This window comes from Neodiprion virginianus, chromosome 2 (genome assembly GCF_021901495.1).
Source record: "Neodiprion virginianus isolate iyNeoVirg1 chromosome 2, iyNeoVirg1.1, whole genome shotgun sequence".
Taxonomy (NCBI): domain Eukaryota; kingdom Metazoa; phylum Arthropoda; class Insecta; order Hymenoptera; family Diprionidae; genus Neodiprion; species Neodiprion virginianus.
Genome location: NC_060878.1, coordinates 41,326,682 through 41,346,700, shown reverse-complemented (window position 1 = coordinate 41,346,700; position 20,019 = coordinate 41,326,682). Strand labels below are relative to the sequence as shown.

Here is a 20,019-nt window from a genome sequence, read left to right as displayed (position 1 = left end):
CGTCGGCGTGGTCGTCGGAATCACCGCCGGATGGCGCTGGCATCGCTCTCGTCGCGTACAGCCGATTAGTAAAAATCGCGAGTCGGCCTCGAGCCCGCAACGAGTGAAGTTGTGTGAGGTGTAGTCAAGTGCGCGGTGTTGAACCCCCGACGTTTCTAACTGAAAACTGAGGTAAGGGTATACCCGTTGTTATTTATCCGCTGTAAACAAACGCCCGATGATATCAGCCACGAAATTGTGAATCGCGGGGACGATTTATCGCGTCTCAGGTATCCTCGGCTGTGACAATTCTTTCGGGACCCTCCGATCGACAACAAAAAATGGCATTCGAGAGTCTCTATATACGACAAATGACCGCTGGTTCAATCCTTGACAATCGACGACAGTATCAACCGACGGGAATGACGATGCCTCGTTTTGCATTCGTCGCGCTCGTCAAATCCAAGGATCGGCCAGCGCCTATCCCTGATCGCAAACGGGGAGGATATTAGTGCAGGGAACGCGGCGCTACGTCCTCGTCGGCGAAAGCCACTCGTGTAGTGTGTGTAGGTCGGGATCGATACATTCATCTCTGCCGCTTCTGAGCGAGGGTGGATTTTCACCGGTTAGACTCTCTCTCGGGGGCGTCTCTTCCTCCTTCCTGCTGATTCCTTCCTGTCTACCCACTGCCACCGTTTCTCCATCCCCCGACCCTCAGGGTCCCACATTAATGCGTACCCGCCATGCGGGCCCCGTTTACGAGGTTACGTTACGTTACGCTACGCTTACGGGACAAAGAACCCCTACGTAGGTTATTAACTACGTTGCACAGCGTATGATGCACAAGGCGGAAGTACGAATCTGCGATTGGTCGACAATTTCATTATTAAGTATTACGGGGGGAAAGGTTGAACGTTCGTTGTCTGGAGTAGAGTCGTACGACTTTGTTTTGGAGAGAGATGGTTGTAGGCATAGACGACGCACGAGTTCAGATAAGAGACGAGGGTCGCTGATAACGGTGCAGTTGTATTGTTTACTTGCACGAAACCAAATTCGATACTGATACCGGTTAGTGTAGCTGGGGATGTCGGTATTTGATTTAGCCTTGCAATTTTATTTTTTTTTCTTATCATTTCTTTTTCCGAGTTTGCTATTTTTTCTTTCTCCGCAATCGCTTGGATCTGAGAAAATGGATAAATGTACGCAGAGGAAATTTGAGTTCGGTAGAACGAAACATTTTACAGCTTTGAGTGATTTAAATACTTTGACAATCAATAAAAACACAACCAATCACAATTTCGAGTACAGCAGTGATACTCTGCATACTCGTTTTTTTTTTTTATAAAATATTTCTAGGTCCATTTTGCAATCGTGAGATGTTGTACGTATGGACTAACATAAATTCACTAATCTTACATTGGTTTTTGTATTACAACGTTAAAGACATAAAATTTGAACCCATTTCTTTGGAAAGCAAAACACAAAAACACAAAATAATATATCTTCTATAATCTTCTCCGGACACCGTTACGCGTTTCTTATTATAAATGTATCAAGTAGTTAAAAAAAAAAGAGAGAGCCATCAATTTGGTGTTTTCTTTTCCCGCATCCAGTCTTTAATTACCATGGGAATCGAAGCCGGGATTTTCTGTAGAGTGTTGGGCAACTACTACTGGCGTAGATAAAAATTGAATGTGCAGTGTGTGGCGGGCAATTAGCAAAAGTAGCGTTTCAAATCGCGAGGCCATTACGCACAAGACTTCATCGTCTTATCACTCGCTTCTGTATGACATATGTACTCAATACAATCCGACGATAAATACAAATCTCGGATGATTCCACACCGCGGTATCTCGTACGATAGTAAAAAAAATTAAAATAAAATACAAACCAAGTCCGCAGTGACATGGAAGAAAAAGAAATTAACAGCAAAAAATGGAAAAATTCATAGACACGGCGAGAAAAAAAGAAGAATTTTTATAGACCATTTCTGACCCGAATGACAGAAAGACTTCAAGGTCTATGCTGGGATTTGTTACTTAATATTTTCGTACGAATTTAAATCGGATTTATAATGAAGTCCTGTAATGCCTGTGAAAAGTATAAATAACATCGTTTCCCGAACGAAAAGAAAGAAAAACTATTTTTCGTCCTTGGGAGTTTTCCGCGCGATCACTATACCAACAAACGTATAATTGAATCATCATCGCGGTGACGTTCCCTGCATTTTTAGTCGAGCAATGCAACGTCGCAGTGCAGGTGATTTAAGGCTCGATGGTTTGCACCTGACGTCGCATTCCGGCGCAACTAATTACTAGAGGTGGTTAAACCGTGGCTCGGTTAACGCCAGTCCTGCTGTTCGAACGACATCGAGCAACGCAAGATTATAACACGTATGTATGTGTATACATACTGCGCGGAAGGAAATTTGCGGGGAAGTTTTAAACGGCGACTCAAGGGCGGAATTAAGAATGTAATCGCAACGCGGTTTAAATAGGGCGCGAAGAGCTGGGAGAGAAGAGACGAAATCGTAAAACAAATAAAATAAAGTAAATGAAATAAAAAAAAAGAAGAGGAAAGAAAACAACGACGAAAGGAGAAACGAACGCTCGCTCGTAATAGAGGACTCGCCGGATGCAGTGAATATGTATCATACATACATACATTTATACATAGATTCATACATATGCAGCACGAATACGTGGAGAGATGCACGCCGGATCTGGCGTACGTATAATACGGGCATGCAGCGACGAAACTCATCTGCGAGGAACGACGTATTTAACACGACGAGAAAACTCCTGGTATAGTACGAAAATAAAAAAAAGAATAAAATAAAAACGGGATGAAAAGGAAAAATAAAAAAGGAAAAAGGAAAGAAAGAATTGAGCGACGAACATTTAATTTGTTTCGATCAGACGTTTGAAAAAATGTGTCTCGAAGTATGTTTGTACCAATGGTTGGCGCCTTGTATGATGTGATGTAAAAATTAAAGATTAGGAATTGGTAATTACAAATTTATCAGGCGTAAGATAACAAATTGAGTTAGAGTTCGTTCGGCAAACTGTTTTTTTTTCCCCTTTTTTTTAACTGTCACGGCGCGTAAATTTTATTATCACTATGATTGTTATTATTCAGGGATATTTATATATCTAAAATCGCGATGATTATATTTCTACCCCGCGATAACGATTTTGCTGTACGTATAGTTATGTAAGTAAGAATTGAATCAACGACGACCACTGATACGCAATGGAAAAACTAACATCGCGTCGTAATATCGTTATACTTTTCTCTCCTAGAGCCGGCAAAAGTCATCGTTATATTTCGGAATCTTAGTTCCTTAAAAATCATTATAAAAATGAAAAAAAGTATTGATTTTTTCTCCAATCTTACTAGCTTACTAACTTCAACCTCGTCAAAAGTCGTACTAATTGCGAGCAAAGCGAGCTGCAACACTGCGCGAATGACGACAACTACACTCGAGTCTCAACCTAGGGATTGCATCACCGCATGGATATAGGTATAAAAATAAAAATCCCGAGTATTTTTCCCTGTTTTCTCCTGTAGCAGCGATGCGTTGCAGTTGGGGTCAGGTAATCGCTTCAACGAGTAAAGAAAAACAAACGCATATTTAATTAATCAGGAGGTGCAATCGCGCGGTTATCGCCAAGTTTCCCCGCTGTTTTTTCCAGTCAACTAAAACCGAACCAACCGTAATAACTGTAATTATCATCTGCCGGTGACGGTGCTTCTTACACTCAAGGCCGCTTCTTTGTTACACTCGCAAAGTGTCAGCAGCTAGGAGTAGAGTATGTAGTCGCAAATGACGCTGCTGCGACAAGAAGGTGTAACAGAACTTTGGAATTGGATTAAAATTGTATATATTTTGGACACGTGATTCAAAGTACGTGATAGCAGCGAGACGCGTGATATTGGAATTGTGATGTCCGTGCGAAGAATCGACAAAGAGACGGAGAGGCGCGTGTATCAAGGAATAAATTAATTGGAAACGTACTCAGTCTCGTCGTTATTAATGCGAATAATTAATCCAGAGAAGAATCATCGCTCATGGATATTTTCGTACGTTTATCTACACTTTTAATCCATTTTTATTTATACTTATGTACACATTCGTATTCACAAAACTTTCGTATAGTAGACCATCCGGTGTCTAGCTGCAATTACATAGAGACCCTAATTCTCGCTGCAGTTCACGTTCGTCGAGCCATCTGCTCGCCACATTTGTTCGATGAATCTGACACGTGGTTGCCGTAATGCCGCTGCCGTTTCAGGATTCGGTATTTTTTTCTTTAAGCTTTTGGAAAACTTGGAGAAAAATTGGCAGAAGGATCGGGATCTAAAAACTATACCATCGTAAATACTGAGCGTGGTGATAAGATATTCTCACGAGTTAGTGTCACGTACAAAATCCTACGATGTTATCGTCGTGTACAATATAATGTGTGTGATATTGACCCGTCAGCTAATGACCGAAACACCGCGCACTTCCGGTCGTTATTATATTACAGGGCATCGTTAGTCGGCTCGCCATAAAACCGAGAGCATATATTCGCTTGCCCAAGAATTTCACGTGACTCGGACATAAACTGTAACATTTTGCGTACTTACAATGTTGAATTTTTCTTCTTTATTCATTTTGGCAATTTCTATTATTAATGCAGTGTCAAGGTGTAAAAAATATCGTTAATAGAAATTTTCAAATTATTAGATGAATTAACAAACAGAGGAGTTAATTCAGCCACTTTTTTGGCCAGCAGTTCAGCTCGGTAATTGCACTGAAACTTAACGATTACCTCTCTAAATAAGAGCGCGGAACTAAATGACGGCCGTATTCGCAAGGACAAATCGTGTTCTGCAATCAGAAAGCGAGGGGGGATCGTTCGATCTAATTGCTTGTTGTTTACGTGACGTTTCGACAAGAGATCCTCGCTGGTTGCTCGAGACTATTTCATACAGCTACTCGATCGCCTATCGGTTTCCGATTCCGATGGGTATAACGCATAGATGCACGGTACCTAAATACCTCCACCTATTGTGCGCGGGAGTCGTAAAACCTGCAAGGAAGTATAAAGCTTCTGGAAACGACACCAGCTGTAAGATTAAAGATTTATCAGTATCCGGCTATAAAACTGCAGATTAACATAAAATCAAAGGAACGATCGAGTCAGGGTTGAAAAAGTACAAGTGAAGTCTACTGTGGTTACAAATTTCAACAGGCAATGTTTTTTTTTGGGATTGAACAAATTTCAGGGGCTGTTGGTAAAACTCGTGACGGCTCATTTTCGGAATATTTGCCCCCCCCCCCTTCTTACAGCGTCACGTTATGCATGTAGAAAAATAATTTTTCAAATGGAAATCGGCGCAGACTTTAATATAACGTATTTTGTTCACATACGTGACGGATAGGCAACGGTAATTTTAACGAAAATTCAACACGGCTGAGTCGAATCATAAATTCATGCCGCGTCCCATTGGATATTATGGAAATTCGGGAAAAATAAGGTTAAGCAGGAATGTAAAGTTACCTTGGGCGTATACGAGCACTTTATTGCACTTCACAGCTTTCATTCATTCGTTGATGGTATTCCTTCATTGAATCGCGTCCCTCGCCACTCAACCCTCGACTAATTCGATTAACACCGGCAGCTCGTCGCTTGACTCGACAGATTTGCGCGAGAGTCGACGATCACCAGCCGCAGAACAATTGCAAAATTGAAGAAATTTGCGAACAAACAAAGAGTGTGCATAAATTTTTACGACGTCTTGTTATTACGGCTGCCCTGTGTAATACAGTATAATTGTCACCACTCTGTATGTATTATTTTTTCAATGCCCTGGATACATTATTAGTTCGTTCGTGTCAACACTTTCCGCAAGCACTCGTAGAATTAGGTACAACGATAAAATTTTAAAACACAAATAACAATGATAAATGCTGCATTGAGTTATAAATAATTCCAAGAAAATGTGACGACGTACGTGATTTGGTAAACTTTTCATCAATAATTTAATTATCGAGTAGGCACACGCAATCGTGAAACGAAAAGAAACTGGAAATGAGAAAAATATTTACAGTGATATACAGTCGCTAATAAGACTGATAAATTTATCGTCAATTTATAAGTTTGACCGTGTTCAACTCTCACCGTACAAAGTCTTTGGCATTGAGGCTGTAAATTATACAGGACGCAGCTGCGGCTGTCGTTTATAGTATTGTACTTGTAAAAAAAACAATTTCTCAATTCAGGTGAAATATATTCCGCTCTAATTGATATATATATATATATGTATATATAACTAAAAGCGAACGGTGTGCAATATCGGGAGACCGCGAATCCGGGGGCAATATCTCATATCGTGCTTCTGCACTATAACTGTTGTACCTTATATATTATTATACCTACCTGTCTTTGGCAATAAATCCACCGACCTTTCGTTTTTTTTTTCTACTCTTTTTTTTTTTTTTATTATTCTTTACCATCTTTTGCGGAAGGGGAAAAAGCCTGCGAAATTACGACTCGACGCGCTATCGATAAGACGTATGACTTAAACTTTCTGTATCTCATCGCATTTTCTAGGGTGATTCGTGTTTGCAAAAAAATGTTTCAAACTTGTTCATTAACCGTGTTATTATTTAATGTGTGTACATACATATATGTTTGAAGACATACTTCAGAACCTTTACGAAACATTTACAATTACCGTCGATCACCTATGTTTTCATTAATAAATCTTGGAAAATGTAAATTAAAAAATAAATAAACTACAAATAATTGCATTTGTCATGAAATCCGAAAGATGACTCGACGTGTCCCGTCTATCCATGTTCAGGCATCCGTGCAGTACCCGGTGATTTTGGTACCGCCTCCGGCTTCGTGATCGCGAAGTTACGTCGGGTGCAACCGGAAGTTGGGGCGATAGACACGGAGGCGCGGGTCGCCCGAGAAGAGCCTCTCTTCTCGTACTTCCGTACGTAAGGACTGGGACTGGGTACTTTATAGCCGAGAGAGCGAGAGGGAGAGAAAAGGGTCGCGGAACTCGGCGCGGCGCCGGCTCCGTCGACTTGGTTCCCGATCGATTCCCGGGTGTGAGTGAACCCGTCGCCCTCCCTCCCTTCCTCTCTTCCTCCCCGTCCATCCATCCCTCGGGAGATCGCCACGCCTTTCAGTGTGTTGGTATGTAGACGTATCGATGCCGAGAAACTTTTATGATGTATACATATATGCGTGCATATTTTTACCTCAATTTTCGCACGCACCGCAGTCACTTTTCCCCATTATGTAAGCGGAGTAGAACTCGTTTATAGACATCCCGTGTGCCGACGTTTCACTTGCTTCCTATTGCACGGGATATCGGTTTTTTTTTTTTTTGTTTTTTTTTATACGCGTTTCGAGCGATATCAAACATTACTGTAACACAGAGGATTGCTAGAGATTATACAATCTCGGTTTGGAATAATCATTCATGGTCTCGTACGTTTTATAAGAAAGTCACAATAACTAATCAACAAATATTGGGCGTGTGTGTGAGAATTCCTGCAGGGGTTAGATGCTTGATTAGCGTTTACTCGAAAAAAGGTGTTCGGTCATAATTTTGAAAATTTTTGTTATAGAAAGTTATATTTGATGCAAAATCATGTTTCATTCTCCTCGCAATTTTATTACGCAGAGAAGAGATTGGATTTCATATTTGAAATGAACTTTTGTTTTACATTAACACATGCAGCAAAACATTATGAATTTTTACAACAGGTTGGAAAATTTGTAATCCATGCAGAGACGAAAATAATTTTTTTTGAATTGTTAAGGTCGTATAGCGGTCCTACCCTTACCGACAGAGGAAACGCGCCCTTTTTCTTCCCGTATTAAATAAAAAAATGGACGTAAAGGGAGAGAGAGAGTAAATTCTGTGACGAATAGTACACGGTTCACCGTTATGGATTAGGTATACTCATGTATGTGGCATGTTTCTCCACGTACCTATACACGTGTACGGTATACGCATATGTGGATATTTTTCCCCTGTGTCATGCAACGAACTACAGAAAGAGAGAAAGAGAGAGGGACGTGTGTAAATAATACTTAACTCACGCGTATAACGCATCACGCAAGGGCCACCCCTGCTGGAAGCTATGCAGGCTACACGACACGAGGAATGATGACTTTTCGGGGAGATCGCGCGTTGCGTGTGCATGATCGTATTTTTCTGCCACCGCGCATCTAGTGCCTTGAATTTATTTCTTTATTTCTTTTTTATACCATAATACTGTTTTCCCTCCTCTGTCGACACTGTAACACTTTAGTCAATTGAATCGTATTACGAAATAATTATATCTAGTTTTAAAAAAATTTTATTATCAGAGATTCACCGAACGAGATAGTTCGGGATACTACAATTTTTTTTTACTTTTCAATTTCCGTCGAACAATTTTTATGCCCGTACTTGTACGGATTTTGAAAGTGGAAAATTTTTTTTAAATCTTCTACATTACTCGCTTTTCAAAATCTGTGCGGTTGACTGAAGACGAGTAATTCCTACTTTTTATTATTTATACATATAGTATGAGTGTGAAAAATGAAGTTCCATTATAATGGGTACGGGAAAATTTGTTAATATTGCTGGAATAATCTTACAAGGTGTCGTACCGTGTAACACCTGCGCATGGGGAAGGATCTATAATGATATACGTACGTGCGTGCGATGGTTTTCTGAAATCAATAAAGGCGGTGTATGCCTTACCCGCTACATTATCCAGCTCCATGGCTGGATGAGGACACAAACTGTTACACGTATGTATGCATGCATGTACGTTTCGTGCCCCCGGTCTATATGGGCCACGGTAAACCGTCACGGTGCAGGGAGAGAGGAGAATAACGAATAAAGCAAGCGGTCTATTCTACGAGTTTAAACACAGAGCGGTCGATTAAAAAATTCAAACGTATTTTCGCTGTGTTTTTTTTTAAATTCAGAATGAAATATGTTTACCACGTACACCGACTATCTTAATACTCTCGAAATGTGAGAAAGTCTTGACGTGAATTTAATTTTTTAACATTAATTTTATACCCAGGAATTTGAAAAAGAAAGAAAACTTTGAAAAACATTTAACATCTTAATAATATATTCCAGTTATGGTTTGTTTTTCTCTTGTTCTTCAAAAACCAACAAACCATGCAGTCAATAAGTATATGAATTTTTTCGCTTTACACGATGAAAATTTTTCCGGTTTGCATGACGAAATTACGCATGTTAAAATACGGTAAAAGTAGAAAACAAATCCAATATATTACGACAGTTTTTACGTAACTTGAATTTCTTTTTCTTCCGGCAGATACTTCCAGCCATGGATAGATACATGTATTTACACAATATATAGGATTGGTATATAACGCGCGCGTGTGCGTGCGTGTGTGTGTGTGTGTGTTATATGTATCGTACAAGGTACGCCGGAAGTTTATTCGTCGGTCTTTAAACACTCGATTTCCTGCGACCTGTGATCATTAGATGAACGGGATATAAGAGAAGCCGCTTAGTCCAGAGCAGCAGCTGTTCACGGATGCAGTCGTGGTTGGTAGACGACCTGATTGTGAGATATGAATCATAATATTCACGGACGACGTTGCGTAGCCGCCGCTATCGCCTCCCGATCGCACCGAAACTCCTTTCCAAAAAAGAGAACTGTCAAATCCCACTCCCCAAAAAAGAGCACCCGCGCAACAACGATTGAGATCCCAAATTCGTTTTTTTCTGCAAATGATGGAAACAAAAAAATATCGTAATAATTTCGCGTGTGAAAATTCCAGTTTGAACTTCTTTTTTTCATTGGTTTGTTTGTGCTGGAATATCGCGGAAACTTTTCACATCAGGCCTTTGCTTCCCAGATAGCAGTTTCACTTGGATAGAATTGATGGAAAATGTAAGTAAAAAAGAAAGTGTATCGTTCAAATATTGTTACAATTACGAGAAAAGTGTAAACTATTTAAAGTAATTATCGTAGTCGTCGGCGCCACCTTTTTTGGTAACTGAAAAATGAACTTGTTTTCTTAGTCTTGGCCTAGCTTAATCAACGTTTTACCATCAGCGTTAAACTGTCCAAAGAGTCTCAATAAAATGTGGTATCGGCGTGTCTGTATCAGAAAATAATTACATTGTAGACTTTACGCGGTTAGAGGGAAAAAGTTCGTTTTCATTAACGTAAAAATGTCAATATTTGACCGACCACCAGTGTAAAAATTTCTCCCTCGCTCGATATGGATGACGGTGGTTTTTAAGGGACGTTCCATCCCGTCACCATAAACGCGAGGCTGGAATCGCACGATCCTGATATCTGCGCAACGCCTCCACTCGTCATAAAGCACCTTCTGCTACCTTTATTTCCACACGGGTTGATGGATATAGACCGTCAGAGTTCGCCGCATGACGCAGATGTCTCGAGTACTACGAGAGAAGGGCGGAAGGCAACGTGGTGCTTCGGAACCGTAGAAACACCCGTTCAAAGTTGTGTGGAAGTTACGCATCCGTGCGTGCGCGTTCGGTAAAAAGATATCGCCTATATCCCGTAGCCTTTTGCCTTCCTTGCCTCTGGTCCATTGCCTTGGCTTCGCTTTCGTTACACGTGACGTATGCCAACGTACGCGCGTATGCATATGGATGATACTTGCGGCATGTGTGTACGCTCTATGATGCCGCTGCAGCTACTCGCTGTGATATGTCGATCTCTTCGACTCTCTTCGACTCTCTTCGACTCTCTCAAGTCTCGCCTTGGTCGTCCTCCTTCTCCTCATCCTTCTTCTTGAGACGCGGTTGCAGCTTCTGGGAACCCACGAAACCAGGAACGCACTTAAACAGTCGTAACTTGTAACGGGAGCCTCGAGCTGTGAGAGAAATAAAGAGGAAAAATTGAAAAACGAAAACCTTACGTGCGTGTTATGTCTTAAACGGCTAGCAGCTAGGCAGTCGAATTATTTTTACGGTGTGATTACAGCTGCGTGAGAAATAATGTTCAAGATACAGTTTCGAGGATTTTATTATCCTCCGCTAGGAATAGAAAACTCTGTACTATACATTTTTTTGATTGATCAATCTTGCCAATTGACGTTTCAATCGAATCGTCAACTGTTATTTCGTCAAAAGTTTACAATGCGAAAACGAGAATTGAAATTTGAGAACGATGATTATTACTATGAACGTTGAAAAGATATTTAGAAAACGCTTGTGTATCATAGACGTTTCTATCTTCCCACCATCGTCGCTGTGTAACCTACACTGTTGTATTGGCCGCTTTAAAATATACATACACGTGTCACGTATACATGTATTCAGAGTATTTTCTGCCCTCCATGACTCACTAATGCAGCTCGCAAGCCTCCTTCACTCTCGCGCCCTGCAGTGATAACTGCCGCAGAAGACACGAGGAGATAAAGAAGAAAATATTTTTTTCACCGCGCTATTTACTGCTGACGAAAATTTTGGAATTGTTAGTCACAAAATTATTTTCATTATATAGAATAAATCCAATGTAAATGATTGGTAATTGAGCGACGCGAAGCTTTTCGAGCTTGTCAAATTTCATCCACTCCTCTACTGTCGAGAATTTCATTTCAAGCTATGCGTCTAGTTTTTGCATCAGGAACAACGCTCGTGACAGATATTTTTAGACAAAGAGAACAGAGGATGATGTCGTTATGTCTGATTATCTGGAATATTCCGACTCGCTTTCCGCAATAGAATATATTATACTAACTTCTGCATATATGAGTTGATGACCGCGAGTCTGCACAGTCAGATATGAAAAGAAACCACACGTAGGTACGTACGAGTATATTTTGTAAGGAAAAAAACTTGAATTAAAAAATGTAACTATAATTTCTTGAGCGCGTTTAATTCATTTTCCACGCGGATGACGCGAGGGAATTTTCTTTGTTAAATGAGGTATAAAAACTTGACGGAATCTTGATTAAATATTCAACATCTCGATGTTCCCCGTTATCATTTTTGCCCCACTATCCTCTTCCGCGTCAGCTTTATTTTGTACAACTCGTCTTAAGAAGAAGACGAACCCTCATCGTGAAGCTAATCGTGATTTTTGAATTCGGTCCTTGAACCCCCGGCCACTCTTATATTATACCTATATAGGAGAGGGCCTAAGAATATACACTCGAACTTTCTCTTTAACGGCCCGCCGTTATCGCCTTCCGATGATGGACAAAAACCGGAAGGCGATACTCCCGGAATTCCATGAAGATTATCGTGTCTTATTCACGAAAAATACCACACGTGTATAATTTTACAATTACGAGTTTCTTTTTCTGATTTTATTTTTTTTTCCGTTTTTTCGATAAAATTAAATAATCTCTCATTCGTATCGACACGAAGGGCTCGACTATATATTAGCAACAAATGCTGTACATTTCTGAGTCTCATACGCAATCAGAGTCTATTGTTCGGTTATTTACAATGATTGAAATACTCTTTTTTTTCTAAGAAAGAAAAAACAACGTGTATTATGTGACCTCGACTTCCTCTTGGTTTTCCTCTGTGCCTGTCATTTCCTGCGGTGTTAATATTCCATACAATATATGTAATATGAAAACAAAGGGTAAAATAAAAATGGGACAGGAATTCTGCAGTTCAGCGTATTTTTTTTTGTTTTTTTATCTCATCTTATAAATTTTTTTACAATCCGCACGGTGCAGTTTTATTTGACCTGTCGAGTTCTACACGAGTGACCTATTCCCGTATGCGTCAAACGGGTTAGCGAGTAGTTTTATTTCTGTCGAGAAGGCTATGATACAATACGTTTGTATGTATACATATACATATGTACACAGCAACGATTAGAGAAAACAAGGTTAAACACACTGATTTCATTAATTAAAATCATTTTAGCCGGCACAACAACGCCTCGACTAATTTAATTTGACTCCTCACGTAGCACTACGGAGGGCATCGCTCGCTCTTGACTCATTCGGGGAAAATCTCTATGGCGTATACCTACGTTACATGCATAATATGATGTATAAAACGAAACGATGCGACCGGCGACACGCGACAATTACGCAATGGCGTATAATCAAGACAAACTGCAGCCTCTCCGATACGCGTCTATAATATAACACATTTAAGTTGCGTTCGTTAAAGTACTGCTGCACGTGCATCAAATTACAGGTTCATGATTTCCGTTTACCGTACCAATTCCCATGCATCATAAAATTGTACACGTGATGTGATTTAATTGCTACCGTAGCAAATATATATACATATATGTACATACATATCTTGAAAACTTATCCTTTTCTTCTTCTTATTCCTCATTTGCAGCCAGAGCATGTCCTGACAAGTGGAGGAAGCTGTTAGCAGGTTGCGGGGAAAGATCCAAGGGGATTGTCGGATAGATAAGGATTCTTCTCCAAAATGGCGGGGGGTCAACAGCAGCAAGAACAGTACACGGTACCACAGTTGGCAAGAATATTTCACAACCTCCCTCACCTCAACGTGTCTCTTCATTCCGTGAACAACACTTTCAATCCACACTCGGAAATTTATCTCGAGGTGAGCTTTTCGGATCGCATCTCTGTACTGTTTCCATGTCATACCTAAGGTACCTGTGTATACATATATTATGTATACGTGTATGCATACGCGCGCATAATAAAATTACAAGGCGAGCATGTAAGAAGATCTCTGCAGCATTCGAAGTACCTGCAAATATCTACGTACTTCCTTGTATCATGATATATATATATATATATTTCATCTCGTTGATGAAATATGTAAGGAATCCTGTGTACCGCGGATGGAATGTACAAAGGATTTTCAGAATCCCCCGAAGGCAGGTAACGCGAGTCGTTGAAACTATGTGAATACTGTATTATATATGTATGTTGTGCTTGCAGTCTGAATTCAAGTCTACGTGCATAGTTTGCAATTAAAATACAAGAATTTTATAGAGGAAATAAAAGTCGTGCAGCTCTTTTCATGTATACGTATATAAATACGTTTTCTTTTTTTACAGTGATATTTGGTTGGAAAATTTTTAAGTCCTTCTCAGGTCAAGTATCAAAGAGTCTACAGTTTATTATAGTCTCGCAATGAAATTAGTTTTCTTATATTACACACGTAGCTGTTGCGCAATTTCAGTGTAATACGATTCGATGGAAGTCGTGTAAGGTTTCGGTTCGATAGTTTCTGGTTCGATTTCAATTGTTACTAGGCAAGTTTGTTTCCACTCGTTCACGAAAGGCCGCGTTTACCATACGAGGCCTAGAAATGACAAGAAATCATTTATTGCCGCATATTCCGACCGCGTATTTATTACCCGGTAATTAAATTACGGTAAAAGAATTATCTTTGTACAGCGGTTTACGCGTATTCAAACGAATCACCGGAAGCAAGGCTTTCCTGCTTTGGAAGTCGATGACTAATCGAATTCAATCATCGGGATGTATGACGTATCAAGTTCAAACTGAACAAAGTCCAAAGTCTCCTTCGCTATCCTCGTTTCAATTGTTTGATAATCTTACGTTAACATCTAACGGAAAGTCATAGAAAATTTCCATTTATGTCCGCGGTTTTACAACTTACGACGTTATGTCGTGTAGCGTAATGATAGATGAAAATTGAAAAGTTGCCCCACATCCGTTGATTGTTAATACGACGAGTGTATTTATTCGTAACAGCTAAACAAACAACCGTTGCCTGTTTTTTCAACGTCGGAACCCAACGACGGTTAGCCTTGGCGGTTGCGCGAAGTGTTCAATTTTTTTTCGGCGATATTATTCTATTGGTCATTTTCAAATTGTAATGCACGATGAATTTTTTCACAATGCTTCGTTACATTGACGCTACTGACTCAACTCATAATCTTATAATCCGTTGTGTTTCAAGCACAGCAACGCAATGATATTGTATAACTGTATTTAAGCTGCGTAGCTATACGCATAGCAGGATTATCAATCAGAACGAATCTGCAGATTGCACACTTGAGCTCCTCTGCATTTCTAATCAAGTTCACACTTCTGCAGTTTAACAGTTTGACGGTTCAATTATTCTGAGACTCGTCCAAGCTCAATTTTGCAATCTAACAAATCATTAGTGCTTTGATTTTCCCCATTGGTTATTCAATTGCTTATACCGCGCGGAATGAGCTGCAACTACACAGTCAGCTTCTTCCAGGTCACCGATCGAAAGAAGCAGGTGTTTTCTTTCTGCGAGCTGCACTGTTTCTCACGGTTTTTATTATTTTTAATTTTTTCAAATCTCCTCTTTCATCCACAGAGCTTGGGCATACTGGGCAGTATCCCGGCAGCTTGGCTTATTCTCACCCTTCTGGTCCTGCTGGTTTATCTCGTGACGAGATGCTGCGATCGGAAACCAAGACCAAGGAGATCCATCGCTCTGTTGAAGTGTTCGCTCGCCATACTGGCTCTGTTGTGCTGCGGCGCCGTTGCCGTTGGTCTCTACGGGAACGACGACCTCCACAATGGATTGATACAGCTTATTTCGGCGGCGAAACACGTCGACGGTATTATTATGTCAATAAGAAATCAGGTGAGGTTTTCTACGCTCTCTCGGTATTCTCGCAGTTTGAAGGCATAGCCTCGATTTTATTTCCTATTTCTTGCACGCAGACTGGCACGATAGAGGCAACGCTCAAGCAGAAAATTCAGGTCCAGCTAACAGCTCTCGAAGACGCCTTCGACGAACCGACGAGCAACAAAACCATGCTGGCAGCTTTGCTCGCCGCCTTGACTAGCATGAAACTGAATACAAGCGTCGCCGCTAACCGGAGCATCGAGATGAGGAGACCACTGAGTGGAATTGGCTTGGCTGGTGCCATTGGAATGGGGGAGAAAATCGAGCAGTTAAGGTGGCCGGTTACCATGGCTGTTCTCAGCGCCCTTCTTGTTCTCTGCGTTGTTTTACTCGTCGGCGTAGCTCGTCACTCTCGATGCGCCCTGATCACGTGAGTTTCACGTATTTCCTTAACCTTCCTTCTCCTCGCTTACAACGCGAAGACGCGCCAAGCTTACCGAAAAATCTTCTCTGCATTACAGCTTTTCCGTGTTTGGTTTGTTCGCCGTGATAGTCTCGTGGCTAATGGCCTCCCTTTATCTGGCGACCTCGGTAGCTCTAGGAGATCTCTGCGTGTCTCCGGACGATTACTTGACAAGGGCGGTACCCTCGACACTGGCTTCCGAGGTCCTGTCTTACTACACCCACTGCGAAAGTACTCGGAGTAATCCCTTCACCCAGAGACTGCGGGACGGTCAACGAGCCGCCGTTAACATGCGGCTGAATTTGAATATCGTTACACGATTAGCCGACGACTTGTTCAAGAGTCAACAGCTCCAACCGAGGCTCAGCAGCCTCATGACCGACGTAAATACCGTCGATCGTCTAATGTCGAATCTCGCTACTATCCTCGACTGCAAACCTCTGCACAAGCAATATGTTAACGCTGCGAAAAGTCTTTGCCACTTAGGATTGTGAGTATGAATAATTGATTTGTTATTGTTGTTGGAATAATTACTCCATTTATCATGAAAAGTTTTCATCCAAATAACATTTAATTTTTTTCTTTACCACAGATACGGGCTGACGTTCATGCTGCTTGCGAGTCTTGCTGCCGGATTGTTTTTCACTGTCCTCGTTTGGGTCGATTCGCACACGTGGATTTACATACGGAAACGGTAAGCCCGGTCGGCAATTTTGCGAATGAATAAACGTCCGGCGTCGAATCCAACTCTTTGTCATATACTCGTTCCTTTATTTATTCGTCTCTCTTTCTGCTCCCGCAGACGCGACTATCATCAAGTGGACGAACAGGATCCGTTCCTACCTCCGTCGGCGGCTTCGCAGGCTATCGCAGCACGCACTCTTCGTGGCCAAGGGTCGTACCCGCCTACAGCCCCTCCTAGTATTCAAATTGGCAACAAAAATGCTATTAAGCAGCCCTTGTTGCTCACGCCTCCCCCGCCGTCCTACGCAACAGCTACTGCTCGAGCACGTCAACTGCACGAGAGCATGCTCAAGTTTGTGCATGATTAATATTTATATTTTTATATTTTACTTTACAGTCAATGATTCAAAAATAAAACGAGTTTAACAATTTTTCAAAATTACGCCGGTTTTGCTCGATCTTTGTTGTGTACTTTTTTTTTTTTTTTTTTAAATTTTTTTTTATATATATTTCCTTGTAATTTTGTTTCTTCTCTCTCGACTGTTTTTTTCTTCTTAATATTTACGATCGAAATTTTATCTTTTCTGTATTAACTTTCTAACTGTATCGTCTCAGTTATCGTGTCAAGGGGTCTAGGAAATTTTGCCCGAAACGGTTAACTTATCGCCAAATAGCATCGATTCAGTTCTTGCAAGTTGACAAGATTTTGGCACCATCCGAAGTCCGAAATCGATCATTTCAATAAACGTTTCCCAGCCCTCTTACAATAATTGTTTTAATCAATCTGATAACAAATCCGGAACGGCATGTAGTAACAATTGTATTGATTTTTCATTAAAAAAAAAAAAAAGAAAAAGAAAAAACAGCCAAAAACGACAAAGTTAACTATGAAAATGTAAACCATTTACATTTATAAATAACGCCGTTTAATTTGAAGTAATTATTGGCTGCTGTATGTAGAATTGCGCGCTATTAATATATTAGCATTTGATATACATATAATTACGTAATCCCGAATGTTGCTTTGAATGTTTTCCTTGATTTTTTTTTTTCACATCCTGCGAACAATGGGCTTATAAGTTAAAAATTATGCATTCTCATTGATTCTTATATACAGAATAACATAGATTCAAATCGAGGTCATTATTAAACTTGAGCGCAACTTTACATATTATATATATATTATTATACATACATATATAAATGATAAAGATCAGAATGGCGCGTTCGAACGATAGAAAAAGTTGCAAGTTTATTTGTTTGATATTTTTTTTTTTTAATTTTTTTTTTCCCTGCATGTTACAGAGGTGGGGGTGTCAACGGGGGAGGAGCCGGGGACATTAAATCGGCTCAGCATAATCAGCAATCGGCAAGTGGACGGGCTGAGCACCACAGGGCTGGGCTCGGAGACCAACCTGGCCAGTACGCGACTTTAAGCAAACAGTGCAAAACCCTTGAATCTAGTGATTTCTACTGAGGGCACGCCCCCTCGGGACCTGGTAAGACCTGGCTCGAGTCTTACTTCCATTCTTGGCTTTTTCATTGTCAAAGTCTACTCGTTCGTTTAATGACTGGTTCTTCGTCTTCAACTTTTAGGTAGAGAACCGCCCTGGACGCCAACCGTCGCGTCTTTCACCGGGACTCTGTCGCACAATAATTCGCACGGCCCAGCTCATCTAGCCACTTTCCAAGACTCTAGAAAAACGCAGACCCTTGATCCGAAGAACCTGGCCAATCTGAAACGCGGTCCAACTCCGGCGTGGAATCAGAACCGACCGTTACCGCCTAATCCATCCCAGCCTTCCTGGGAGTTCGAGTCACGTTCGCAGTCGAACATGAATCAGTTCAGATCCCTGGTTAGAAACAAAGCTCCTAATATCAGAATACAAGATCAGATGCAGGATCAGGTTCGTACTTTGGACCGTAATTTTTCGAGGGGTCAGTTTAATAACGGTGGACAAAACAACGCGGTACCGAACATGTATGGAACATACAACAGGGCTCAAGCTAGGCAGGAAAAACCCGTTCCCACTTTGAGTCAGGTACAAGGCAGCGATCCCAATTTATATGCCGTTACCGAATTGTAATTGGGAGAATTTCGTGGGTGTAACGATCGATTTGACGATAGTTGATTGGATTGTAGAGTAAAACTTTCGAAGAAACTGAAACAAAATTTCTCTATTGAGAATAAGAAATTGAATACAGCTCACGATCGACAAATACTGTATGTGTATGTGTTACGAACGTGTGCGTGTGTGTGTGCGTGTGTGTGTCTGCGCGTATGTGAAAATATCAAGAAACATAATCAAAACAATCTTCTTGTATCTCATTAAATAACGAATCATCGGTAATACAATTAAATAATTGAAACGATTTTAAACGCACATACCGGTTAAAGTTTAATAAACGGTTTGTCATACACTCAATACAAAATACGTACATATAAATGGGTCGATGAATTCGGTAAGGACAAGCAGATAAAATAATACACATGTTACTTTTCACGGTAAACAAATGAATACTATGTAATCGGCAAACTGATATGGGAGTGATTTTAACGTTTGATCGCTTGAAGTACTATACGGTGATATCTCTGGAGTCTTCGGATTACGTAATCTAGGCATAGGATATGCGATTTATTGAGCGGCGGGGGTTTATTTCGAGTTGTGAAATCGTCGTGACGACGATAGCGTAACGATAATGAGGGGGCGAAAAAATCTTGGATCTAATTATGTGAAAATAGGTTGGTTAAGTCATTGGTGAAAGCTTGATCGAATATCAATATTGAGAAAAAACCGTTTAACCGTCAGTGGACGGAAAATGGTAAAAATACTCAGTGTTCCCGTATAGAAGAATCTGGTTGTAGTAGATTTTATGGTATGTTACGTTATACCGGAGTTAGTGAAACGGACGTTGGAATTTGCATGCGTTGGTTTTTGGCGTTCTATCAGTTCGGATTCAAATTTATACATAGGTTATTTTCACGAAAGATTTCACGCAAACCTACATATTTATATATTTCAAATTATTAATCACGTAGATCACTGAATATATATATATATATACATATGTATGTATGGTATGTGATTGGTAATATTACGATTGCACATTGATCGGAGTTTGATTTTTATTAGTAATAAGAAAAAAAAAATAAGAATGCTCATTTTCTAATGAACTGTTGCTAAGAAAATGTACGTGTATTTATACTCCACAAAAGACATAATTATTATTGATGACGAGACGTCATTGTTTTAATGCATTTAAATATCTTTCGACAAAAAAATGAAACACGAAAAAAATTATAACGTCTAGGTAAACTGAAAGATAATACATTA

General features: G+C 40.4%; 1 protein-coding gene across 1 annotated transcript; it reads left to right on the top strand.

Moving 5' to 3' along the window:
* Positions 1-82: 82 nt before the first annotated feature.
* LOC124296870 (protein tweety) lies at positions 83-19,974 on the top strand. Its single transcript, XM_046747248.1, has 9 exons — positions 83-171; positions 13,324-13,554; positions 15,280-15,552; positions 15,633-15,967; positions 16,059-16,490; positions 16,593-16,694; positions 16,803-17,036; positions 17,990-18,183; positions 18,281-19,974. Exons 2-8 carry the CDS (start codon positions 13,417-13,419, stop codon positions 18,159-18,161), a joined length of 1,686 nt encoding a protein of 561 aa, XP_046603204.1. The 5' UTR covers positions 83-171; positions 13,324-13,416; the 3' UTR covers positions 18,162-18,183; positions 18,281-19,974.
* The last annotated feature ends 45 nt before the right edge of the window (positions 19,975-20,019 follow it).